Source organism: Atractosteus spatula, chromosome 13, assembly GCF_055471065.1.
Source record: "Atractosteus spatula isolate fAtrSpa1 chromosome 13, fAtrSpa1.hap1, whole genome shotgun sequence".
NCBI classification, from domain to species: Eukaryota; Metazoa; Chordata; class Actinopteri; order Semionotiformes; family Lepisosteidae; genus Atractosteus; species Atractosteus spatula.
The window spans coordinates 18,951,703-18,978,765 of NC_142718.1; the positions used below are offsets into that span (position 1 = coordinate 18,951,703).

Here is a 27,063-nt window from a genome sequence, read left to right on the forward strand (position 1 = left end):
CACAGGGCAGACAAACAGAGACACACACACTCACACCAGGGCAAATTTTCCAGGTAACCAATAATCCTACCAGTTGATTTTGGACCGTGGGAGGAAACTGCAGCACCCAGAGTAAAACATTTGGAACACATTCAAACTCCAGGCGGTTACAACCCCAAGTCCAGACATGAGCCCAGGGCCCCAGCGCTGTGAGGCAGCAGTGCTAACCACTGTTCTACTGTGCTACCTACTGTATCTAGGCAAATGTGTGTTTAATTTAAAAGTTAGCATTATTCAGTTTGAGTACATTTTTAAATCCTGCTTGAAACTTCCTGCTCTCCCAGTGAACAAGGAGTCATATGTTCATCTGTTCCCAATGTAGTAATTTTATTTGTCAAATAACTCTCAATAAAGTGCCTAATGTCTAATAGTGATTGATGTACAGTAAGTATAAAAAAATTGACATGGGTCACTAAAATGATCTCAAGATAAGATATCATGAAGTCCTCATCCCAGATCCATTTTGTGTCTGGTTTAATTATTTAAAAAAACATATAATCTCATATTTCAGGCTACTTCTTAATTGTAAGTGTTTTGTCAATGGCATAATTTTTGGATCCTGTACACTGTGGTACAATTATATTTATTTTAGTGTGAGTACACTTTTTTACTCAATATTCTTTAATTAAAAAAAATTATCACAAGTTTTGTTAACAATAAATATAACTCACAGGAGAAAGGAACTTGTAATTCTTATTGTCAGGACACCTGTAACAGTTTGGATACCATATTAAATATGATTAAAAAGTGAAATATGCCCCCACCTATTCCAACCCAGGCAAGAGAGGTGCATTTGACACGACTCTGAAGTTGATCAAGATTGGTAACCAGCAGGACCTTCATGGTTTTAGATGACACTTCATACTTTCTAGATGAGCGAAGATGGACTTCCTGTACTGTCTGGACAGGGAAATTCCGTGACGCCTTTATCTTTACAAACACGATACTCGAAAGAAAGAATTGCTGAGCATAGATTGGATTTTGAGGTCCCTCTTCAGTTCTTGTTTGAAAGAGTTTAAAAATAAAAAACAAACAAATTTAAAGTAAAATTCAGCATGATGGGTATATAGCTTAACGTTAAGAAGCATTTTTTGCAACTGGTATTAATCTAGTACATATTGTATCTGATACTGTGATCCTAGTACCACCACATTGAGTGCTCTGTAATTGATCTCTTAGACTAACTAAATTGTACTTTCCATCAGTTTAAATTGTAACCATACACATATTGTTTTTTAACAAGTAAATGTACAGTCAAAAAATCATCACGGTTTCTCCATATGGCACGTTAGTGTAGAACACTGTAGTAACTGAATAAATATTTCAAAAACAAAATACTCCGACCTTCGTCTTTTCAGTTGAGCTTTACGGCTCAACTGAATTATGATTATGTAAATCTCTCAGTCTACCAAACGCTGCTAGTTTGAGTCACACGGCATAGACCATCCCTTTTCCCATCGATTCTGGGAGGAGTAAGAAGAACAGGAAAGTTTTTTGATTCGGCGTGTGGCGTTTGTTTCCTTAATCATTCTAACTCCAGAATACCGTCTTAAATTTTGAATCGCGGAAGCCACCTAATCTAATGTATTTCTGAACAATTTTTTTCTTGATTTTTAAATCCTGGTAGTCTTTATTTTGAATAAAATATTATTTAAGTAACCGAAACGGCCACAAGATATTGTGAGTCGATAAAGAAATTATTCATGATGGAATTACGGATTTTGAGCCCTTTGGTTGTTGTTGTTCTTGTTAACCTGGCTGTAGTCTATGCTCAGACTTCCGCACCAGGAGTATGTAAGTAATTTTTCTGTTGTTAAAAGTGTTAGCAAGTTTAAAACGTAAAGGAGACTGATATGTTATTTACCCTTCTTTTTCTGTTACTAAACTCTTATCGGAAATATGAAAAGATATCGCCTGTTGTTGAAAAACATATTGTGGGTGGGTTTCAGAATGGCTGGTTTTGATTTAACTAATGAAGTGACATTGAGAAATCCTTGTTCAAGTTTTACTTATTTTTACTACAGCTATATGGAACTTTAAGATTTTAACATACTAATATTCCGGGTCAATTTTATTACACTTAGGTTTTCGAGTCACTTTTCCTCATATATTGACTTCAAGATTACTAGTAATGTAACTAGATTTCAGGTGAGTTGCATTTCTGAGTATTGTCAGAATTTGTATTGTGATTTTTAATTAACCATCGTCTTGTTTTACCATGAAGTGATTTTACCCCCAGCGTTCATAAAGGACCTTGATAACGAGAAAAAGACTGATGTTTATCTCACAAAACAGGCTTAAAAATGCTGATTTTCCCGTTTGTCTGGGGACGCTGCCCTGGAAAATGTTTAGTGCTTAAAAATGTACAACTGCTTTTTTATATTCCCCATTTCAGCTATGTCTAGTCGTCTCAAACTGGGTTAAATTATTTATTAAAGTTCAATTGTCTAGTGATGACTGTACAAGGGATTAGAAATTCATGTTGGGGATCAGTGGAAAATTAAGACAATGCATATGGACGACATTCGCTTAATTAAAAATAGTTAATGAAAAAAGAATCAGAATTTAGTTAGAAGTTAATAGTTAATTAGACCAACTACTGTATGTCACTAAGCTTTGGTGAAACAAGAAAACAGGACACTAGATCATCAAGGAATTTGGTTTGAGAGCCCAGTATGAAAGTATGAAAATAGAAAATGGGGGAAAAAAGGATAAGCTTTAACCATGCAGGCTTATGGAGGCGTTTCTGGTCCAGGGTTGAGGAGGGTGGCTTCAGTGGTGCATTTCTATTTTTAAAACTTGAGCACTTAGATTCATATAACAATTCATTTGCATCTTCCAAAACAAGGAGGTCGGCATGTCACAGTTTTCTGTAGTAAAATGACCAGACCTTTTGTCCCTGTGTAGTCCCTTTTAGTGAGGGAATACAGCCCAGATTGGTTTATAGGCCTCAGCTCTTGTTGTTCAGTTTAACCTAGCTGTATTTTAGACAATTTTAGTTTAACCTCTTGTATTTTGTGTGGAGTAGAGGCTGAACTTGACCTGTTGTTCTTCTCTCCCACTGAATTCAGTTAAATCCACCAAAGGGATTATTGGTTCTCTACTTGTAATTCGCACACGGGGGATTTGAGCCTTTTTTGTTTTGGAAACCAAGAAACAGTTAGCTGTTGTTTCTGTATAAAAAAGAAACAAGCCTAATGTTGTGCCTCGTATACGAAATTCAGATGAGTCTGTTTTAGGAATAATTGATATAATATTTTCACTGAATTGAGAATATCTCATCTCTGAAATGAAAAAAAAAACACAATTCAGCTTTTATAAGTGTAAAAATACCTTTTTTGTGTTTTTTCCCCAGCCTGTACTTTATTTATAAAGGTTTTTGAGGATTTTTATATTACCTTTTAAAAAGATGAAAGTCCTATAATAATTTATTTTTGATGTAATGCTCCCTGTGGCCTGTTTAGTACTGTTCTTCAAGTGCACGTATAATGATGCTTGCACATACAGGTCTACAACATAAAGATCCTGTGTTTTCTTGATATAAAACATGTTCTCTACTTTGGGGAAATAAGTGCAAATATCAGTCTCTCCTGATTGCCTAAATGAATTGTATCGCATTACTATTTATTACATTCTCGTCACTATCTGTTCTGTCTCTGTTGTCTTCCACAGCCTGTGCTACATATTCCAACACCAGCTGTGAACAGTGTCTGAAAAATGTTTCGGTGAGTGTGAGGTCTTTTTCACAGCATTGATGCCGTTTGAACCTGGTCACCAACCAGTTAAATATGTACTTTTGGCCTGGACTGCCACAGTACTTTTCCACAGTAATTTTCCAAAGTACACTCTTTGTACTGCATTTTCAGTGTTGCACCCAGGAAGCGCAGACAAAAAAGCTAGGAAAGCTACAGGTAGCTACGGGGTGGGAAAATTTCAAGTGACAATGCAGGTGGAACATGAACTGGTTTGATTGAGGTTTGCCAATTACGTTAGCACTAGTCATTCAGGTTAGTTTACTTTAAGGTATGCGGAGCTATGTGTTTTTTTTCATTTTGCTTCAGTAGTAGGTTAAATATCATACATTTATATTGGTACTTTTTAATTACATTTGTTTTGTTTTTTTTAGGGATTCCCTTTGGGAATCAACAGACTTCTTAGAATTGCTTTTCCCCCCTTTTATTACTCTGCTAGGTCTTGTCTCATAGGAAGAAGAAGGTGATTTTTGGGAGAGATCCATATGCTTACTAGACCTAGACTTGCAAGATTTTTCTTTTTTATTTCTGCGATATAAAGTGATTGAAGAAACAAAAGTAGTCAGTGCTAGATGTGAATGTTTTAATATAATGTAATTGTAGCATGAATTAGTAAAGTTTCTTAAAGGGACTTTGGAAGTGGGTGGTTGTTAGTGTTGTCGTAAAAATATAAGTGAGACAATCCCAATCTGTGGTTAAACCCACTCCAAATGTGTACTTTACACTGTACTCTAGATGTGAACAGCCTGTATTTTCTGAAAGCAGTCACCTGGTGACTTGCACAACAAATGTGCTTGTAATTGTAGTCTTTTTTTTTTCTATGTATAGCTACTACTTAAATTTTAACACAATATTTATCAGTGTGGAAATCTATGGCCTGCTCAAAAGAAAATTTAGGATTCCAGTTGTATTTTTTTACCAACCAGCCACAGATAGTAGTGTCCTACTTAAGCTAACACTGAGTTTTTCACACACCTTCTATGTGGGTACTGAGAGACTGTTAACTGAAAAGGGAAAATTAAAGAAATCCAGTCTTGTTAATTCAAAAATGACAGCATAAAAGGGGAGGACATTTGACCCATTTAGGCTGTTAGGTTGTGAGTTGCTAATTTATCAGTTTATTTCCTCCAGCCATTTCTTAAATCATGCCAGGCTATTGTCTTTGACGGTATTGCAGGGTAGCTTTTTCTAGACTTATACCAAGCTTTTGCAAAAGTATCCCTCCCCTTTTTAGTTTTTGCCTATTTCCATTTGTGTTCCCTTGTTCATGTTTCACTAGTGATTCTGAAAAAGTCTATTGGTTTGACTTTGTCAATGCCTTTGAATATTTTGAATACTTGAATCGGGTCCCCATATTGTCTTCTCTGTTCAGGACTAAAGAGATTCTGTTCTTTAGCCTGTCAGAATAGGACATGCTTTAATGTTTAAACCCTGGAATGTATCTGGCTACTCTGCTCTGATTGCAGAGTAGTGGGATGTTTTTTGTAAGGTGGTGACCAAAACTGAACAGTATTCTCGACATCCTAGATATAAATTCTGCATTCCTGACTGCTGTTAGAAGTTCATCATATACTGAACAAGGTCAATTAATCATGCTTTAGAAGTAACAGTAATCTTATCATTGAAGTTTTGACTGTGAAATGTTTCTGGCATATTTTTTTAAGGTTAAGAACTTTGCATTCCAAATGCTTTTCCAAACCATTTCTTTTGGAAAATGGCACTGCATGCCAGTTTTTTAAAGACATTTTTGATGTAAGTTATGATAACTGAGTCTATACAGCATGGGTAGACATGGAATATGAATTTTTGACATCAAAATAGTGTAATATGACTTTTTGTTCACATTAGGTGCACTACATCAGTAAGTATTATCCATGCACTGTTTTACTTAATCCCATATATTATACAGTATACTGATTTCTCTGACAAAAATATTGGCCATTCAGGCTAATGTTTCACTGGCACAGTGGTTGGTACATTTTGAAGGGTCTGTTATTGGATGCATTACCATATGCATATTTGTATGTGGTTATTTCTAGTTCCTATTTAAAAAAACTTCATAACATTATCTTGAGGATCGCACTTTAATGATCTCTAAAAGTCCCTCCCAGCATGTTTGTTTAACGTCATTTGACACTTTTTTTCATGGAAGATGTTAAAAAGGATGTCATATCTGATATGAAGCAACAGCCATCTTGCAGCAATGTTGTGATGTAGGTTAGCTGGTTAAGAATTTACAGTGTTAGTGTTGTGAAAGTATGATTCTGTGAAAACTAAAGCCCCTCTTGATCTGTTTAAGGGAAAGGTTTTAAAAAAATCATTAAAAATTATATCACAAAACACTGAATCCCCAGAACTGTAAATGATAGGGCTGGATCTGTGTGCTGAGTTTACGTTATAATGATTCACATATAAGTGATATATGTACAAACCACCATCACCTACCATTAGGAGATACTTAATAGTACAATTAATCAATTTACAGGTACATTATATAATTACTATTAATTGTGAGATTTTACATTTTTGATGTAATTAAGTATTTTCAAGAATTGTTTTAATATGAGCAGTTAGTCATTTTGTTAAAGTGACATTCTGAGTCAACTACTCAGTACAGTTGTAGACATGAGTCTACATGTTATTAGGGGCAGTATAGTCATGTGGCAACTAACATTGCTGTCTCGGAGCTTTAGGGTGCTGGGTGTGAGTCTGGTTTCTATCTCTGTATGTGGAATAAGATTGTTTCCCTCATGTTTATATGGGTTTGATTGGCTCTTTTAAAGTTGTATATGTGCCCCTGCATTTTGTGGTATCTTGTATATGGGGAGAGCAGCCATGTGCTTTTGGTTCTTTCATCAACTATAATTCCAGGATCACTTAGAAATATAGCTGTCTGATAATGAGTAGACGGATGCAATACTATTGTTCTTACTATTTTAAAAGGCTGAAACCCGTGCCATACTGTTCATAAATCAAACGTCAGTATGTTTAATTTGAAGGTGAAGATTCAGTGTTAAGCATATTTGGCTACTTGGTTGGTTGGAAGTCAATGAAAAAAAGAGAGTTTGAAATGTACAAGGTTCTTTGTATGAAGATGAAAACTAACAATGGCTCACCTTTACAAATGAAGATGTGTAAGACATGAGTGATGAGTGTGCTCCTGCATTCTTGTGTATTGCAGTGCCTGTGGTGTAAAACAAATACGCGATGCATCGACTACCCTGTGAGGACCATTCTGCCACCCCATTCCCTCTGCCCCCTGTCCTCGGCGCGATGGGGCATGTGCTGGAGTAAGAAGTTCCACTATTCCCTCCTGATGCACGGCTCTCCAGGAGTAGTCCTGGACAGCTAGACTGTCTTATGATGTTTATTCAAGACAAGCTTTGTCTTTTTTCTCATATATCATGTTGTTTGAGATTTTGATTTTGTATACTTCTACATTCTTGAAGCTCAGATTTCACAACTATAAAAACTTCATTCTTTATGGTACCTTTGTCCATGTTGTTACTGATTTGTAACTTAAAGGGGAACTGCAACGCTATTTTCATATTCGAGGTTAAACGAATCAGCATTGATGAGTGCATTTCAAACCGCTACGAAAGTAAAATGTACTCAGTAACTTGTAAAACCTCCAATTTACACCACAATATGGCTGAAATTTCCAGGTATGCTCAGCACAATGTTCTGTGATTCAGACCGAGGCAACAATACTTCGAGTGACGTGTGGCCCTATGATATTGTGAACAATAGAAATAGTGCTTTTGATTTCAATAAGGTTTTGCAGACAAATACTACCTACTTGTTTACTCTGCATGCAGATCACCATGGAACATTTCTGCGGTGAAATGTCTGCTGCAAAACCTGTTTTTATTTAGCTTGTCACTACATTAGTCATTACTGAGACTAGTGAGCAGGAAGGGCAGAATCATGTCTCAATTCGTGGGAACTTGAATGCGAGTTTGTGACAACATGGCGACTAACAGTACACGATTTTGTTCTTAATTTGAAATTTGTACATTTTTTCTGTAATGTCAATGCATTTATTTTCCTGATTTCAGTCTGCTGCTATTTCCAGTAAGGTGAATAAATAATACAAGATAAGTATTCTTAAAGGCAGCAAGCTACAAGTGAGCTTGTCACACTGTAATAAGGAAGAATTGTTTTTTTACTTGGTTTAAAGCTGAATAATCTACAGTGTAAGTATCCTTACCTGGACTTCTCAGAGAAACCTCATCTATTTCTGTTAATTAGGTAAGAAGGAGGTAGCTTAGTTACCAATGTGATGCCAAACAGAAGGAAGTCAGAATTGTTCTCAAGTGACGATACAATTTTTGCATATTTTGAAATGTTCCTAACGTGACTTAACAATTTTAAATCAAAGGTGAGCTACACAAGATCTTGAAAGTCGTCATGGTACCTTTACCTGTCCAGATACATATGATCTTCATATGATCTGTTGAAAAAATCTGCATACTTTGTGTACTTCAGGAGCAGGTTGGCAACCACTGCTCTTAATTAATGTGTCCAGCCTAGAGGGCTGAGGGACACTTGTGGTGATTTGAAATGAAATGTTTTGATTTCCTGTCTCACGATGTCAATAAAAATAGTTTTGTCGATATATTAATGTAACATTAGGGTATAACCTTGGGTCATTTCTTTGGACTGATCTTGTTTAAACTTTCAAATGGATTACTTAAAACATCATTCAGGATCTCTTAGAACTCTCTAGCTATATTTTGAATATGCTTTCAATTTTAACAATTTGATTTTAAGATGTGGCATTCAAGTCATGTTTTGATTGCAAATTGCTTCCTCTGAAAAAAGTGTTGACTGTTCTTCTAAAATAATAAAAAAAATGCTATTGATTGATGACTGAAGAATGTTTAAAGTAACTGGCCCAGTGTCAGTCGCTAGTAGTGTCATTGATCTCACGTTAGTAATGTTTTTGTTTTCCCCATAGTCTTTGGAACTAACTGCAATCTTGTGGAACATACATTTCCTTTTAAACCAGAATTTAGAATGATATCCATTTTGAGTGATACTAAGCCTTCATTGCTGTCATGAATATCATAGCAGCTGTCTTTAATTCCAGGCTCGGATGCATCCAGCAGCACACTGCTTAAAGACTGACTGAAAATAATGCTTGTGGATCGTCATCCAGCTAAGAATTTAAATGAGCTTGTAGTGTTACGTTAAACAGGGCAGGCTAGAGAACATTTCTTATTCAAATTTGTCTTTTGCAAAATGGTAGGCTGGGTTCAGTTACCTGAATTCATCGAGCTGTCGTCACCATTATGTTAAAAGCCATTTTGAGATAATCCAAAGTTTTTCATTTTGTGAACCGCAAGCTGGGTGATGGTGAATGGTGCTGGTACCTGCCTTATCATGAAAGAAGGTAGAAAAAAGTAATAGGAATCTTCAGTATGAAAAATAGGATTTGTTTTTTGTTGTATAATGACTTATTACTGTGTGTTTTGCTCTCCAGTGGATTTCCAGGCTCTGATTATTGCCATATCTGTAACAGCTGGGATCATCCTCATTGCCATTTTCATCTGCTGCTTCTGTTGCTGCAAGTGTGAAAAAACAGGGTAAGTTTCCCGAAAATCATTCGAAGTATACAAAGGTCTTTTTAACAGCCGTCTCTTTTGAAACCTTTCGACTGGCCTTTGCCCAAGTTAGACGAGCTCCACAATATACAAAGTCAACATCTACGTTACTTTAGTTTTTGATTCTGTGAAATTGTTTAAATTTAGAAAAAGAATTCTGTGACACGTAGTCGCATGCAGTTTTTAATGCATGTTTCAAATTCATGGTTGTTTGAACCTTAACTTCATAATATGTATTAGGCACTTGTGTTAACTGAGATATTTTTTGGCAGTGTTACATATCTTCTCAGCAACAGGAGAAGATTAAAAATTTCAAACAGCACTTTTTCATGTGACTTGCGTTTGCTTGCTGTTTTAGCAATAGATGCATTCTTTCCCACTACACAAGCCTCTTACAGTACAACCCGGCTTAAGTCTGATTGCCCGGAGGGGTTTCACCTCATAAATGTTGGAACATGCTGGGTAGTCATTTTATTCTATAAGCCTAGCAGCTATTCAAAATATTTTTGAATCTGGTAACAAAGTGTCCACTTGTCCACCCCCCATTGTGGCACACACAACTTGAAAAAGTACATAAATATGAAGGTTTAAAATCTACCCTGTACAGTATATGAACATGTGTGGTTGTTGAACCATTCTATTAAGACATGATAGTAAAATATGACCTATGATTTGCACTCTAATTTCCCCTGACATTTGACCACCTGACTCGTTGAATAAAGGCAAAGGAAAACATTTAAATGTTTCTTTAATTAATGTATTTTATTGTTCACATGTCAAGCAAAATGAAATCATGCAAAAGTGCTGTTTGAAAATGTTAATCTTCTCAGGTTACTGACTCAGAGGGTGTGTTGCACAATGCTAAAAAAATATCACAGTTAACACCAGAGTTTGTATTTCTGTTTTGTGGAAAAGTAATATCCTGTAGAATGTAACTTCATGCATTAAGCGCATTTCTATTTTTGATTTATTTCAGTATTCCTAAACTGGATGCGAAATTTGCACATCAAGCAGAGAAAAGGAAGGCACGTCAGGAGGAGAGGTGAGCTAGTCTAAAATTGTATGCTAGTATTACATTCCAAGCTCTCTGATACCTGTATTTATGCTATAAATATAGCTGTATGCTATATTTACTTTTCTTTTGTACAGTTGTAGATTATACAGATGGTTTCCTTTTATCTCACCTTAGCTACTTAATTCCATTGAAAGTCTAAGCCACTTGGATGTCCACAGTCTTTTTTTAATCTTTTGGTTTCCTTGACCTTTTTCTTCTTTTTAATGTTCTTTCCTGTTCTTGTCTTTGAACTTTCATGGTTCTCTACTTGTATATCCCTTTTCTGTCTTTTCTCTATATAATTTTATCCTTCTCATTTCTGTTTTCTTTCCCCATCTTGCTCTTGCCTGGTTCAAATCAGGCCTGGAGACTGTGATCTAAATATGCAACTTATTATCTGTGGGAACAAGTAAAGGTTTATTCCATGCTGAAAAGAGAAGAAAAGAAACACAACATTTCAGGTGTTGATGCCCCAAAAAGGCTCCACAGTTTCTTCTCTTTTTCAGCATGGAGTAAACCTTCACTTCTTCCTTTGCAGCCTACGCATGGTGACACAGCTACCTACTTGAATTATTTTCTGTTGCACTTCATTTTCTTGTATCAATAAAACCTGGAAGAGCAAGTTTTAAATAAAGAACTGCAAATGGAAGAACTGCAAACTGTTTTGTTATAGTTAATTGGTTAGGAAAATGGCTGCACCACATTTCTCTTTTGTTGAGGAAAAACAATTTTAAAATAATCATAATAACATAAGTCTAGTGATTAGAAAGGGTTTAAGAGGGCATCCACAAACTTTTCTTAATAATGATGTATTAATAAATTAATTGTCTTAAAGATATGATTAAGAAAAAATATCTAAGGAACATTCGATAAATTGGGTAATGAGAAGAATTTGAGGAAATGATGCTAAAAAGGGCATGAATTGCGCCTTAATAGTTTAACAGCAGTGTTCCCTCAATTTGTTTACTCACTAAGGCAACTGGAGTGTCTCCTGAGCACAAATGTCACTGCTCTGAGCTCTGAGGGTTAACCTTGGGCACGCCCAAAAAGTGAAAACATTATGGGAAAGTTTGATTCACTTGTAACTTAATTTAATTTGCAATGGCATAACAACACATTCTTTAGCACCCCATAATGCTAGGAACTGTCTGTTTAAATTCAGTTATACAGTAATGTTTGCTTGAATCCTACATTTATCTTGTTTTAGGCTTGTAGAGCAACATTTTTTTATAATTCTCCTACAGCAGACTGAGACCAAATGACAGCACCACTGAATAGCATATTCAGAGAACTGATTACTTAAGTGAGATATAATCATTTACAAAACTAAATAGGAAATAAGAAGATATAATGTAATAATGATGGTCTTGGAAGTTCTCTTTCTTCCACATGGAAAGATGATGCAATTTATTTTAGGTAAAACCAAAAACTGTAGGCCCTCTGGGAATTGAGTTTGAAAGCCCTTTATATTTTAGTGATAAATTGTGACAATTTAGCATTCCTAGTACTACAGATTTGTCTTCTGGACTCTGAAAAAGGAAATTCAGATATGCTATGGTTTGTTATGCGGTTAAGGGAGAATTATTTTACAATTTATGTAATGTTCTAAAAGAAACGTAAAATATTTTGCCTTCACCTTGCTTAGTGATGGTGCTGTACAATTTGAATGTCATGAGGTCCTAAACCATTACGCTTTTGTATAATGACAGTAGATACTGAAGTAAAAGAGAAAAAAAAACTATTCTCTGACTGATACTTCCTTGTAATTACTCTTCAATTTCAGGTTGGAACTTTCAGAACGGAGTGTGTAAAAGATGTCTCTAATAGGATTAGTTTACTTTTTAAGCACCCATTCTCTCTGTATTTATTGAACCTGTCTCCTGGTAGATTTTTGTGATGGTTAGACCTTGCAGCATGACTTTGAAAGATTGTCATTAAGAGGAATGTTGTTTCTTACGTAGCTGCACCATTTCATATGACGTGCTTACTGTAAACTTCAGCAGTTATGTTCTGACCTAACCAGTTTAGTATTTAACACAGCCTAGTGATCCCAGCCATAAAACATAAGATGGACAGCTGTTTCTTTGCAGCTTAAAAAGATTTCCTTGTCTCCTTGCAGGAAAGCCGAGATGAAAATGAGACACGATGAAATCAGAAGGAAATATGGTAAGCAACTCAAAATAACATATCCCTTTCTTACAGCATCAAAGGACTTTATTAAGTGATTTATAGAAAGTTACACGAGAATTTCTGACTGAAATGCTTGCAGTATGAATCTGTGTAGTTTCTCTAAGAAATCAAACATGCCAGTTATCTTTCAGAAAGAAATGAATGATTGCTGCATAACCAACAACTCCCCTGTTGTGACAGGAATTTAATATTACATATGATGCACACTCCCTCTGTTGGTGAAAACAAATACAACATGTAATTGAAAAAGGAAGTACACCTTGTATCTGATTCAGTTTATTCATTTGATATCATCATACGGAGCTCTTTGATGTAAATTAGATGGTAATGTGTTGTTTAAACATGGTACTGAAACTTGGGAGACAAGTTTGCACTTTTTATGGTGCTTTTGTCATATTATTTATGTGGTACAAATTAAGTACATCAGTACCTAAAGCAAGAGAAATTTGAGCAGCTTTTTGTTGTCTTGTAATAAAATATTGTTTTGGCTATGGTGAAAGGGCAAACTTAGTAGCTTTGTAAGCGATGGATGTCATATTCTGGCTTCTTTACATGTTATTTCATTTATGTAGTTTTTTAAACTCCTTTTATTATGTGGTACAGCTTGAAAGCATACAAATGCATTAAAAATAATTTTTCTCTTTTAGGTTTAACGAAGAGCAACCCTTACTCTAAATTTGAAAACAATTAAATCCAGTGGAACCAGAAGCTCATCAACTTTCCAAATCTTTTATTCCATGGACGAACAAATTCCTATTAGACCACTGATTGCAGATTTTTCTCTTACTGAACAGAAAATTCCAACATTAAACAATAAGGCCAATTAAATATAAATTGTTTTGTGAAGCTGAGTGAACCATATTGCTCTTTGCACACACACCTTTACATCTCATTGTAGAACACAACCAGTTTAAGAGATTTTCCTTTGTAAAACCTGAATTATCTTTAATTCCACTGAGAAGTGAGTTGTTTAAAACTTGTAGACAGAAGCAATAAATACAATGCATATCTGAAAATAATTTAGTGTTCCTAAATACAATTAATAAAATCTATTATTTTAAAATTTAATCTAGCCAATTTGAGATTGTCAAAGAACTCTTTTAGGTTTAAGAGTTTTAAGTTTAAGAGGTGATGTGAATTCATTAGTTAAAGGTCAGGATTCTGAATTTGTCTGATAGCTGTCACAGAGCAGTAGACTCGGCAAACAAGATATTGAAACTAGGCTTCTGCATTGGTTAGGGTTACAACAAAGTCATTTATAATATTAAGATATTTTTCAGTACCATTTAGTCTAGCTCAGGTGATACCATTTTGGGTTTCTTAAAAATACTATATTTTAAGTAGCTATTAAAAATTCAAATGTAATTTTGTTCTCACTTTGTACGAATAAAGACATGGAGTTTGTTACTATTAAATTTAGACGTTTGTGACTCTAGCCTGATAAGACTGACTCATTTCATAAGTACATTTCTGTTTAAGAAGAGAAGAATCTGATAATGTCATGTGTAGTTGCTATTTTTATCTGGAAGTGTCTGCAAAAATTGTTTTCCCACAGTGATAGTTTGAAGAAAATACTGGTGTAAAGTTCTGTGAAATTATACACAGAGCTAACTGCTTGGAATTCGCTCAAAGATTGAAATAGCTCTTTTTTTCTCAAGTTTTTGCTCCTTCAGTGGTAGTGACAAAACATAAAAGAAAAGAATGATGTTTCCTGTTATAAATGCTAATGCAGTGTTGGCTTTGTTCCTGTAATTGCTAGACTTAATATCTTTTTGAAAAAATATTTAGATTTCTGTTTGGATGACAAATTGTTCTCAGACATGATAGCATTTTAACATCATAGTTATTCTGAAACAATCTGCATTGCAAACCATTACAAAGAGGGTATTTTTAACAAAGCTTTCGCATGTAGAATAACAATTTTTAATGGGTTGAAACAGCAAACTAATCGGGCACTTGTGGCATTTCATATAGGGACAGATCAAAGAGAAATGCTTGATATGGGTCTAATGGTATAGCCACTTTGAGAAGTTTCACAATGGTGAATACTTTCAGATATGGTCACGACTTATTGAAAGCCTGTTTTTGACACATTGCTAAATCTATACGCAAACCTTGTTAGTAACTGTTCTGGAAGGCAGATGTCAGCGGCAGACACTGAGCAGTAAGTTTGTAACACTTATGGAAATTTTACACTTGAAGCACAGCTGCCTATATTGTATATACCAAAGGAATAAGAGGAAGAGTTAGCTTTTAAGGGTTAAGCGCTCCCTTGATAGTTCAGTAGATCATCTCAGCCCAGTACTCTCTAAATCTCAGCTTTGTATTTAATCATTACTCTTACTGAATGTAGAGCTTTACTTAATTCCAGCTTTATGTACTGAGTATCATTTGATTGAAAATGTGCTGCATTGTTTTACACTCCAGTTTTTATAGAAATATATGACCTTCATTAATGGACAGTAAACTTGTTATAAGGAAACCATTGTGCCTTACAACAGCGCTTTGCCGACAAATTCACTTACCGAAAATGAGTAGAGGTTGCTTGTGGAGATTAATCTTAAGTATATTTTTGTATCTGTTAAAAGCAGCACATTATATATATATATATGATGTTATTTACTGTGGTACTTAAAACTTCATGTTTTTTTTAATTTGTATAATGGTAATTTTGGTGTTTCCTAATAAATTGCAAATGTAGTGCAATCACATAGTGATTTCTATGTAGTTTTAATGTTTCATTTATTAGCTTACCATTAAAAAGAGCTTTTCTGTTTTAATAAAAGAAAAAAAAATTATTCATCTCTTGTTGCTGTGCCTTTATTTAGACAAACAAGAAGATAGTTTCTAAAAATGATAACTTCAGTAACTTCAAATGTTCTGATTGAATCTTAGCATTGCACTTTCTACCAAATGGACAAAGAAGCATGGATTTTATGCAAAATTTCCTATTGTTTTCCATTTTATTTTATTTAGATGACAACACAATAGGTGAATGTTCAAGGAGATTTTTGGTTTGCTTTCATAAATGCTTCGCTCCTTTGAGATTGAACGAAGGGCAGTTTGGGGAAATCTTTCCATTTAGTTAAGTTAATATGGTTACAATCTTTGCTGTGTTCCTACATAATTGGGTCTCTCCTGCTTCTGTAAGTAAACACAATGATTCAACTTTGAAGCACCATACGAGCACAACAAATATTACAATGGGAGGCCACGTGGCCTATGTATCTCATGAGGTTGGTAGTATCTAATATGTGGATCTCTTCCATCCGTTTCTTTGAAGATACCAAAGTATTTGCTTGGATAGCATGGTTGGGTAGCTTCTTGCAGATTGATCATAATTTTGTGACATTGCATTCTGCTATGCAGCAATTATGCCTTTGGGTTCCCTTGGTAAATGTGTGCCTTTCAGTATAGACCAAGTTTATTATCATCTAGCTCCTGTTTAAGAGCTAGTGGAAGAGTGACTTATGTTGCATGCCCCCTTAGTGATGAGGACTAGGTTTAAAATGCACACAAGTAGCTTATTCAGTAGAAATATCTCATGTGAGCTGTAAAGAAGGTTGTGAATAGCAGAAGCTTATCGTGTAGTATCGTATCGTATAATACAGTCCCTTATTTCATCTAAAATGACAGATCATCACCTGAAAATTCTTCACATTTCACCTCATCAGAAAAAAGGAGGATTATATAGCAATGTCTTAGATTTAGATTAGATTTGTCTTAGATTATATAGCAATGTACTTGAACTGTTTCAGTAGCAAAGGTCATGAATTTCTGTTGCTTCTAACTTGTTTTTGAGAAAAAGTGAATGAAATGTGGGCAACATCCAAAAATAGCGAAAAAGAAACTTGAAAAAGAATCATCTCATGAGAGCAGCTATTCTTCACAAAACTTTAAATTTTTTTTCACATCTTGCAGAAAAACTCTTTTGACTTTTAAACATCTTACACTGAAGACTGAATATGGAAGCTTTACAATTCAGGAAGCTCACAATTTTGGTGGGAACTGAAGTCATTCGAGTCAATGTAGTAAGTAATGTATACCATCTCTGCCCACCTGTACATAATCTATCATATCCAAAACTCAAAAAGCAGGTTTTTTGTGTGTGACCTTCCACTAATTAGATAAATGGGAACAAATATGCCCTCGATTGGGGAAGTGAAGGATGAAAACTGAAGACAAGAAATCGGAGCCAAGTACAATTACTGTAATTTAGCAGGGTTTTTTGCGCAGCCACGTAACATCTCTAGTGCGACCTCTAGTGGCAAAGTATAGTACGACAATAACAAGAGGGAAAAGGACACGAGTGATAAAGAAATGGGCCCAAATTAGTCAAAGCAGTTAATTGTGCTTAACTTGATCCGCAAGAAATTATTTAAAAAAGGGGAAATAAGCAACAAGTGGTGACTGAATATTATTACTCCTAGTATTTGTTATCTTCCCTGTGTTCCGTGTGGTTTGTGCAACTACAGAAATGTCTAACAGTCCGTATAGAGTAGCTTTACTTACCTTCTGTTCTCGTAGGATGTTAATTACAGAATTGAAGGACAAAAGCTTATGTGTAGAAACATTCGCAACTTTATCTGTCAATTTATTTTTGACACAAAGGATGTTGTGTGGATTTGAATCTGAGGTTTTCATCAAGCAGTTTCTTTACAGATCCCAGGGAATCAGGATTAATAACACAACTGGTAGTTTGTTACAAAGACATTTTGGGAACTACAATAAGGTACTGTTTCCTATAATCCATCATCAAGTACTTTTCGGAAGCAATCCATTAGGCTGATTTTATCAGTCCCTTTCATGACTTTAAAATATTTGAATGAAGTATGCATATAATCACATCGGATATCTATTTTACCAGCTACGTGTATTTGTATGCACTTGTCTGCAAGTCTTAACTAGACTTTCTCAACCACAGTTTTTTTTAAAGAAACATTAGTATCACCAAACATTGCACAAGGTATTGCATCTGAGCATATTTCATGTGCACGTTTTTGAAAAAAGTGACATTTTTAAATATAACCATCTCAATGTAGCAAAACTACATTTATCTTAATGTTAACCAAAGGTAATGTTAATGCGTACGTGTTATCAGTTTAAATTCATCGAGTTATTTAAGCACTCAATACAGAATGTTTTCAGAGTTTGTAAGATCTGTGAATTAGTGCTCGTCCGAGGAATCGTTTAATATGCATTATACGGTATTGCTGAACCTTGTATTCTTAAGTGATCTATGTGATATAAAAATAATTCCCAGTGAATATGAAGGCAAATTAATCGTTCTCAATGTGCCTAAGGATATTATTAAATTAATAATATTTCTTTGATTTTAATGTTATTTAACCACTACGGGTAGTTCCCTCGTTCCTTTGCTTCTAATATGATTATCATCAGCCGAAATAAAAAGGTAATTTTGCACACATATTCTACTTTTGATCAGTTGAATGCAAAAGACAATAATGGTTCACTGTGCGAGACGCTTCTACGTTTGTCATTTAACGTTAAATGTGCTACATGTCTAACATGTGTCATTTAAGGTAAATGTCAAGCATTCGTTTATCACTTACTGTAAATATCACTATGATTTACAGTACTGTAGGAGTACTTTATCTTCTCGTCCGAACAATGAGCGCCCCCTGTCGTCATAAAATAATCAAACATCACATATCAGAATAAACGGCATTGTATAAATTAATTAGCAAATTGTTTTATTTTGGTGTATACAGATATTAGAGATTAGGTAAACTTGTTCGTTCCAGCGCATTATACATACAGCTAGTTTTGAGCAAGTTAAAGCAAAAATCCTCACTATGGCGATCTCCGCGACACCCAGCTGCTTGCAGGACATGCGCGTACCCGAGAAAGCGTCACGTGACGTGCTTTCTACCTATCAGTGACTGGGCTCTTCAGGCACAAGGCGCGTTCCAGTGGTGGAGACGACTGGCAGAGGTGTATTGAAAAGCTGTCCTTCAATAAATCCACACCGAAAACTTACAAATCAGAGGCATCATGTCTGAAGAAAAGCCAAAGGTAAGATTCTGATGCTTTTAAAAAAGACGATCTATATTTTGCGTGCGATTATTTAGCTGTATGGGCAATCAGGCTGTGTTATAGGGCATGGGATTCCTCATTTTTGTGAGTAGAATGAGAACCAAAATATATGCAATAAAAAAATAAAATCTGCTATTTGGAATTTGGAAGCATATGTTGGTACTTCAGCAAATTTTACTAAGGTGCATTAGGATGTGGCTTTTCATTTAAATTGCGCCATTGTTTCCCTCTGCCGCGCAATCTCCTCGGGTTGGAATTCAGTGTGTGCTTTGCGCGATTTTCTTTGTGAAAGGGTAATGGAGTCGCAAAGCAGAGCTACGCCTTCGGCGTAAGAAATGCCGCAAAGGAGAGAGGTGCTGAGCGGAAAGATGCACAGTGCAAGCAGCCTCCATTTACAAAGCTGAGCGCATCACCGTTATGCAGTTTAAACAGTGCTTTTTGGTAAAGCACACTTTACACGACCGTGGAGGGAGTGATTACCTTTTCATTTGTTTACATAGGTATTCGTTTTAACTATGATTTCGTCCCATTTAGTTTGTAATTTCACTGGGGGAGGGGGTACGTTAATGAATATGGCCTTGTACCTTGTTACAAATTACAAAGTTGAGAAAGAACGTGAAACTACAACAAATCTCAATCTTTATCAATTAATAATAACGTTTCTTCCCCTGTACTGAAATAAGGCAGTTCATTCGTAGAGAATAACGTGTACATCTTTTTTCGATTACAAATTATGAACATCTCCTGTCATGTCAGTTCTATGCCATCACAACATTAGGCTAGTAATAGTAACGTAAGGTACGTTTTATATTTGTCAATAATGCTAAAAAAGTACAACATTTCCGATTTATGCAGCACAGCTGATAAAACATGGCGATTTTGCTGGAGCTGGAGGGTTCACCATGCGTGATGCTCAGCCAAGGTATTAAACACAGCGATCCGTAGGAATATATTGGTTCAAGTAAATCATTACATACTGTAAAGATTTTCGCTGTAGCTGTCAAAAAGTAACAAAATAACCAACGTATGAGATGCTTTCAGCAATTATTGTGCAGAAACAATGGTCGATGCTTTAGTACACGTTATGAGGGTACTAAAGTAACTTGATTTGTTTACAGAAACGCTTGAGAAGAATAGAACAAGCATTAGGTTCTTATTTTTGGTGGGAAACAAGTACATTTCATTTACACCGAGCTACTTTGTTACTACGTAAAAAAGAACTACAGGTCTTCCGTAGATTTATTTTAGCAGATTAATCCATGTTTGATAGTCTTGTTTTTAATTCACTTTCAGGAAGCAGTGAAAACCGAGAATGACCACATTAACCTGAAGGTGGCTGGTCAGGATGGCTCTGTTGTCCAGTTTAAAATTAAAAGACACACCCCCCTCAGCAAACTTATGAAGGCATACTGCGAAAGACAGGTAAACATTCCTTTGAAGTATTTTTCTTTACCGTGATCTTCCTTAAAGTGCCTTTATAAGAATGTAGGCAACCATACTTGAGTGTCAAAGACTGCATATCTTCATAACATTTTAGGATGTGCAGTCTTTCCTTCGGTGGTGTTTTCCCGTATGCATTGGTGCAAAATAATTCATAAGGTTTGATGCATGTGTGGATGCAGGACATCTGTAATTGTGTGCACATACAGTATAAATCTAGAGCTACTTTCCCTTCATAATGATTAATCTTTTCTTGGATGGAGCCTGTAAAATCTTCAGCATTGCACAGGCTTATTAAGTGCACATTGTGTATGTGGGTGCAAGAATTATGGCATGGGGTTTCTCAAACTTTGGACACTTGCAGGACTTTAGGTTTTTATTTTGAGGAATAATCTGGTCTGAGCACAATCCTGTCTTTAAAAGGTGAGCACCCAAGCTCCAGAGAAATGGAACAAAAAAGATGTGCCTTTTAAGTATGCCAGGCTACAGTACTGTACGCCAGGACAAAGGGTTTTACAGTTACTACATGGATCAGGCAATTACAGTACAAATTAAAACAAGCCAAAAATACCCACTAAAATCTTAGTTTTTAAAATATTGTCATGCTGCAAGGCATAGTATATGCAAATTAGTTGTAGCAGCACTTAAAGAAAAGACAGTTGTGGCTTGCTTTAAAGCTCAAATGCAAAATAAAAAACAACAATATTTTAACTATATCAACATGCAAACAAACCTGGATTCCTGACCATTGTTTTCTCAAAAACCGTCACCTCTTAGGCTACAAGAAATGGTTAATTCCACACTGAAACATAGAAGGAAAAATGCAAGGTTTTGACTGTTGAGCCGGCAGCTGTTTCTTCTTTTTAGTTTTCTAAAATTTCTGTGTGGAATTAATCTTAACTTGTTCCTTTGGAATCACATCACAGTGAGTCTGTTTTAGAGAGAAAGAATGATGTAATCCTGTGCTTAATTGTCTTTGTGTAGGCGAGTGTTATGTTAACAATTGTCCTGTATATGCCCTGATCAGTCTGGGAAAGCACAAACTGTCAACGTTTAAATAGTGAAATGCTGCTTATATTTTATTGCACGCCCACATTATTTAAGATAATATAGAACTATATGGACAATATGCTTATTTACTGTTTAGTCACCAGGTGGATTGGGTTTATGGCAGGCTTCAGTGTAGGTTTTGTGGTTTATACTTAAAACAGTAATCAGGGAAATAGTTCTGTTAGAGAGTTATTTATAAAGGACAGGGCACATTTTGGTGTTCTTTTCATTTAAGTGCTGAATGTTACAGTTAATGCTCACCGCTCTTACTCTTACTCTCTTACTTACTAAAAAACATTTCTGTCTCTAAAGGTTTGAGTATTGTCTTGAAAGAAAGAAACATCTTTCTAATGGAGTGCTAAGCCTAATCATAAACTTATTTGTCTATAATTAGTCCACAAATATTGCATCTGTGATTTTCTGAATTGTCCAATTTTTGAAGGCTAGAAATATGAGGGAGCAGTTTTCCTCTTTAATTTCCTGTAATATATATCTATATTTTAATTTAGTATTGATGGTTATTTTAATTAGACCCAGCTGATTAGGACTAGCCAGCTGTGTGTTGCTCACCTATGCTCACAAGTATGAGCCCTGTCACTGCATGCAGGAGATTGAGGACGTGAAGGCAGACTCCTCACATGTCACAGGCACTACATCTGGAGGCTCAGTGCTAAATGGAGGAAAGACACATCCCTGAACAGCATATCATATGTGTGGGCACCCAGGAAACCACGTGGGTCACTGTGTTGCTGAGGGCCCTGGTCAACTCTGCAGCCTAACCTCGGCAGTGCTCAGTCGCGTGCTTTCCACTGGAGAAATGCCTGTCATTGCTGGCTAGTGATGTGACCCAACATCAAACTGGTGACCACAGAGCTTTAGTCTGTGCTTAGCAAGCACATTCACCAGTTGTGCTGATATGGAGGCATGGGAAATGTAATAGTCACTGTCTGCCTACACCTTTAATGACAACATATTGTATTTTAGCATTGACTGCCATTTGAGCTATTTAGGGCTTCATAGGTGGGTACTGGTAATGTTTCAAAGTGAAATGTTTACATGCGGTTATTCATGAGGGTTTAACTCTTCTGTTTTTTGTTTCCCAGGGTCTGTCAATTAGGCAAATTAGATTCAGGTTTGATGGACAGCCAATCAATGAAACAGACACACCTGCGCAGGTAAGGACAAACTCAAAACAATTGAGAAACACTTAAAGCCTCTTTCTGTTTGTAATAAATGTAGTTTTAGGCTCACCCTGTCCATTCCACCTGAATTTGCCTTCTTAAATGAAATGAGATGTTTCTGACATTACCTGCTGTGTTCTGCTGTTGTGCTGCTGGAGCACAACGCATGCTGCAGGCCTTCCAAGAGAGTGCCCACTTCTGTAGTGTACAGTGTAGATCTCCTCATACATGTGATTGATTTGGGACTGAAGGCACTATAGAAATACAAGCAATACTTATTCCATTTCCTGTCACAGTAGCAAACCTGAACTATTGATAGCTTAATGTAATTTGTACCTTGATGTACTTATTTTAGCAAGAACCTGCAGCATGTTTGAAGCATCAGAAGTATCACGTCTTTTATAAGTATGGAGGTCCAACGCCTGTTGACTTGTCTATTACAAGTTTTAGTTTGTTTTGAGGTGAACATTTTTTACACATTACAGTTAATATGCAATGTTTGAAAAATTCTTTAAACCGATTAATATGCATTTCATTTAGGCATACCAGAGGGCATTTGCACAATGTTGTCCTTGTTGCTTTTGAAGAACTGTGTAATAGTGGTTGTACGTTTGCAACAAGTGCCACTCTGAAGGTCTGCACTGGCACTCACTGACCATACAGCCTTGGAAGAAGTGATCTTAGGTGTTCAATTGCTGTATATTGAGCAGTGATATCCTGTTTCAAGATCTATAGTCAAGAAGCATTGATAGAAAAGTAAATCCTTGAAAACTGGAACCAGATAATTAAATAATGTGAACACTGGTTTGCAGTAGAAGGAAGCTTTTAATGTCATTCTGACTTTGGATTATCAACAAGTTTGTTCATAGTAAAGAACTTGGCCTTTGTTAACTGTAGATATTGTGTATACATTTTGAAAACAACTCCCTATATGAAAAGTATGTGTTTGCTTTCAGCTCGAGATGGAAGACGAAGACACTATTGATGTATTTCAACAGCAGACCGGTGGAGTGTGTTAAAGCTGTACATCCTTCCTTAAAGAGGACTGCGGACCTGGAGTAAAACCCACTTTACTAAGCTTTTTTATTTCTTTTTTTCCCCTCCAAATACTCGGTTTTAATGTTTTTTCCTCATAAACCCCCCCCCTGGACTGTTGTGGAAACAAAGTCTGAGTTTGAACGCTGGTTTTAAATGGTAACCATGATTCACTGGGAGCAAAGGATTCTTTAAACATCCATCCTGAGTACACATGAATTAAAGTGCATGGTACGTAGAAAGCATTTGTGGTTTCCCCTCGAAAAATGCATGATATCTAATCGTGGAATTTAATGATGGACTGTGAGGTGTTAGGGGGAATCAAGTTCAGGTTTGTTTCAATGAGTGTAAAAAATTGTGAAGAGCACATTCTTGGAGTCATGCTGTGTGTTTTTCAGTGGGCTCATTTTATGATACCAATTGAAATTAAATTAATAAAGCCACAATTATTATTTTGGAGTAATGCTGGGGTACAAACTGCTTTGTAGACAGTATACTGTGCAAACCTTTTTTTGAAGTAGACAAGACAAGTTCAAGTTCATTGTATAATGCTTTATAAAGAAAGGAGGTATAAAGTGTTGCATTTTAAAGCAGACTCGATGACTATGGTGTTAACTGACTTAAAGTGCAACCTTATACTGTTCAATGAGGGGAAGTGGACTTGACAGTTTGGTTTTCCCCTCACCTTTTTTTTCTTCCGGACTAAAGAATGGGCGTTTTCTTTAAAATTAAGATGTGTAATGATTTTTTTTTCTACACAATTGTTCAAAAGAGTCTTGCTTCATTAACCTGTATTCTGCGAGTTTCTGCATTTCCTTTTCATTGGGGTGGGAGGGAGGTGGGCAAGGTAGAAATTTCCACTGAATCTGTCATGTTTCTCTACTGATTTGTACATTATTTGTTGTCCTTTACTACTGTATACAATAAATATAGTTTGGTACTCAGATTGCTTGTCAAGGTTATTGGTTTCAAAGCCTATTTTCTCTGTTGGATAATTATCTCACTCCACTACTAACCACCTGACTGTTACATTCATCTAATGTTTTTTATGCCACACACTTTTTTGTTGGCTTTGGTTGTAACATTGAAAAGTATATTTTCAAACTGAGATTGTTAACTGCTCTTAACAGAACATTTGTGCACACTCTGTGGTGATTTTAATGATAAACACTACAGAAATGAAAAATAATTGGTCCCATTTATGTCATTTATAAAATTCAACAACTATTTGTGAACTGAATTTGAAAGAGTCCCATTATGAGTAAGTTAACTTGGCGTTCTAAAGTCTTTGAGCAGTATCTGCAGATTTATACAAAGCAAGGATTGTGTAAGAAATGAGTATTATTAAGCATCAGCTGCACCTATTACCAGCACACAGAAAGAGAAACTAAGTTTACTTAGATTGAGGAAATCCCAAGAAATCTGTTTTTACATTGTATAGGATCTCAATGAGGTACTGCAGGAAAAAAGTTTACTGTGTTTGATATGTCAAGGGTGATAGAGGAGCCGAGTACGTGGGATATCTCATTAAATGTAAAAGGTTTTGGGAAGACAGCACTTTGCTTTTCAGTTCTTCCGTAACTTGATAAATCCTAGTTTAAGAAGTATTTTTAATGAATGAAAAACAGGGCTGGGGCGGTGTGGACTAATTTGACATTACATTTTGATTTCGCAGACAAAAGTCCTCCGGCCTTCAGGGGGTGCTGTAAGTAAAGCGGATAGTAAGTTTTTAGCATCTACGTGCTCTAACATAACCCGGAACAGGTTATTTTCCGCAGTTGCGTTTGTTGTGTTGAGAGGTGTGCGAAGGAAAGAAGAATTTAACCTAGTTTTTATTTCTTTCGTTACATTTTTTTATAAATGGCTGGGACAGCGTTGAAAAGACTTATGGCTGAATATAAACGTGAGTACGGCTGCGTATTGTGAACGTTTGTTAGGCGTTGTTTGTGCCAATTTAGTTTGTTTAATCTTAAAAGTTCCGAAAAGCTTTGGAAGCGATGACAGCCTTTATTTGCGGTGTTTGCTGATGTGTTAGATAAAGCACTGAGCACTGGTTTTAGTCAAGAAGTTCTGAGTTTTGGGTGGGATTTTAGTTGGGATCAGGTCAGATGATTTGCCGCAGCTCAGTCTTCTCATACAATGTTCCGTTTGGGAATGTATACCAAATTCAGGATGGACTGTGAAATATTTAAATTCGTCTGTTTCAGTTCAGTTTCGCTCAAATGACTCCTTGCTGTGGCCTTATTTGATATATCTAGAGATTGTGTTTCAAGTTGTTTTAGTATAATATTATTTTCGTTAAAATGTATGAGCAATCGCAGTGCATTTTGTACGAAGCTTCTTTTCTTATATACGTGTATACTGTTATTGAGCATATACAGCACATTCCTTGAAGCCAGACTTGTCCTTCTGTTATGAATCCAGTGATTCGGGGACATTAAATCTTATTTGGAAAATGCGGTTATGATATATGATCGTGGAATGATGTATGCAAAGCTGAAAGTTTTTTTTTCTGCGCTTCAATTCCATTCGTATTTGTTTTTGCTTAAGCTACATAATTAATAAACTGTACATTTGTCTCGGATATTTCACATTTGATCTACTTTATCATCTCGGTTCCCCCTTCTTAGTAGAAATAGAATTGTATGGTTCTTGCCATGGAAATGTCAGATATTTTGTTTTAGGATAAGTTCATCATGGTAAACCTGCGATTTCAAGTGCAAAATGTAGCCTTTTCATTTAATGGATGTGGAGGTGAATGTGACGAGCAACACCTAATGACGAGTAAATTAGATTGAATTAGTAAATCGAATGAATGAGCCCTTATTGGCTGCTCATGTGCAATTTACATGTGATAAAGGTTTTAAATAATCTAATTAAGGTGTTTCACAGATTTCTTGTTTCTTTCTAATGCAAAGCTTTAGTTGTATTAATGACGCTAGAAGTCACAAATGCAGAAGGCACTAATGGAGACTTTGTTTGCATAGTTGGTTCTCTTCACATACACTTTGTAATTCCTGATTGTGTATAAGCCCATTGTATAGTAGTGTATATGAATGAAGTCCAGGCGCCCAGCCTTATTTAAATAAAGGTAAAATAATTGAAACAAAACAGACCTCAGTTTGAATCATATGAGCCAGAAAGACGACCACGTGTCCAGATTTCCTCAGTTTCCCACTTATTGATGGGATTGGCCAACAGGGAAGATTTCCAATATAAACAACGGGTTGTTGCAGACTGCCTTTTTGTAAAGTTCGCTTTTTAAGAAGATTTCTCCTAACTTGCAGTTTGTGATGGCTTGTTACATTCACCATTTTCTGTGAATCGCAACTCCACGTCCCCTCCTCCCTCCCATCATGGTTAAATAGGTATTCGGTGTTTCAAATGTAGTTACAGTATATTCGGCTTTGTGAATTCTGCAGTACGGTTTCTTTTTCTCTAGATGGCGCAATTGCATTCTTTGCGAAAACGCCACACGGTTTCTCTTTCAGTGCAAGAGTAGGAAACTGTTGTATGAAGCGCCTTTCACAAACAGAGCTCCAAGTATTGTACAACGGAGGGAGAAAACCTTAAATTAAACACAAAAGAATCAGTGTGTTAGTTCAGTGTATATTGTATAACGTGTTCTGGGATGTCAGGACAGGCAGATATATATCTAA

At 35.9% G+C, this 27,063-nt stretch overlaps 3 protein-coding genes across 3 annotated transcripts in view; all 3 read left to right on the forward strand.

Annotated features, from left to right (window-relative positions):
- The first annotated feature begins 1,441 nt into the window (after positions 1–1,441).
- Positions 1,442–15,366, forward strand: pttg1ipb (PTTG1 interacting protein b). The gene is made up of 7 exons (XM_088931468.1): positions 1,442–1,833; positions 3,712–3,764; positions 6,973–7,081; positions 9,277–9,379; positions 10,374–10,439; positions 12,571–12,617; positions 13,289–15,366. The coding sequence occupies exons 1-7, from the start codon at positions 1,743–1,745 to the stop codon at positions 13,330–13,332; spliced, it is 513 nt and encodes a 170-aa protein (XP_088787594.1). The 5' UTR covers positions 1,442–1,742; the 3' UTR covers positions 13,333–15,366.
- Positions 15,367–18,516: 3,150 nt separating this feature from the next.
- On the forward strand, positions 18,517–24,348 carry LOC148821839 (small ubiquitin-related modifier 3). The gene is made up of 4 exons (XM_088931469.1): positions 18,517–18,677; positions 19,992–20,120; positions 22,292–22,363; positions 23,326–24,348. Exons 1-4 carry the CDS (start codon positions 18,657–18,659, stop codon positions 23,386–23,388), a joined length of 285 nt encoding a protein of 94 aa, XP_088787595.1. The 5' UTR covers positions 18,517–18,656; the 3' UTR covers positions 23,389–24,348.
- Positions 24,349–25,156: 808 nt separating this feature from the next.
- Positions 25,157–27,063, forward strand: part of ube2g2 (ubiquitin-conjugating enzyme E2G 2 (UBC7 homolog, yeast)) — a 37,688-nt gene continuing 35,781 nt past the window's right edge. Inside the window, exon 1 of the mRNA XM_088930725.1 lies at positions 25,157–25,307. Coding sequence (XP_088786851.1) covers positions 25,265–25,307 — 43 coding nt within the window. The 5' untranslated portion in view covers positions 25,157–25,264. The remainder of the gene's footprint in view (positions 25,308–27,063) is intronic.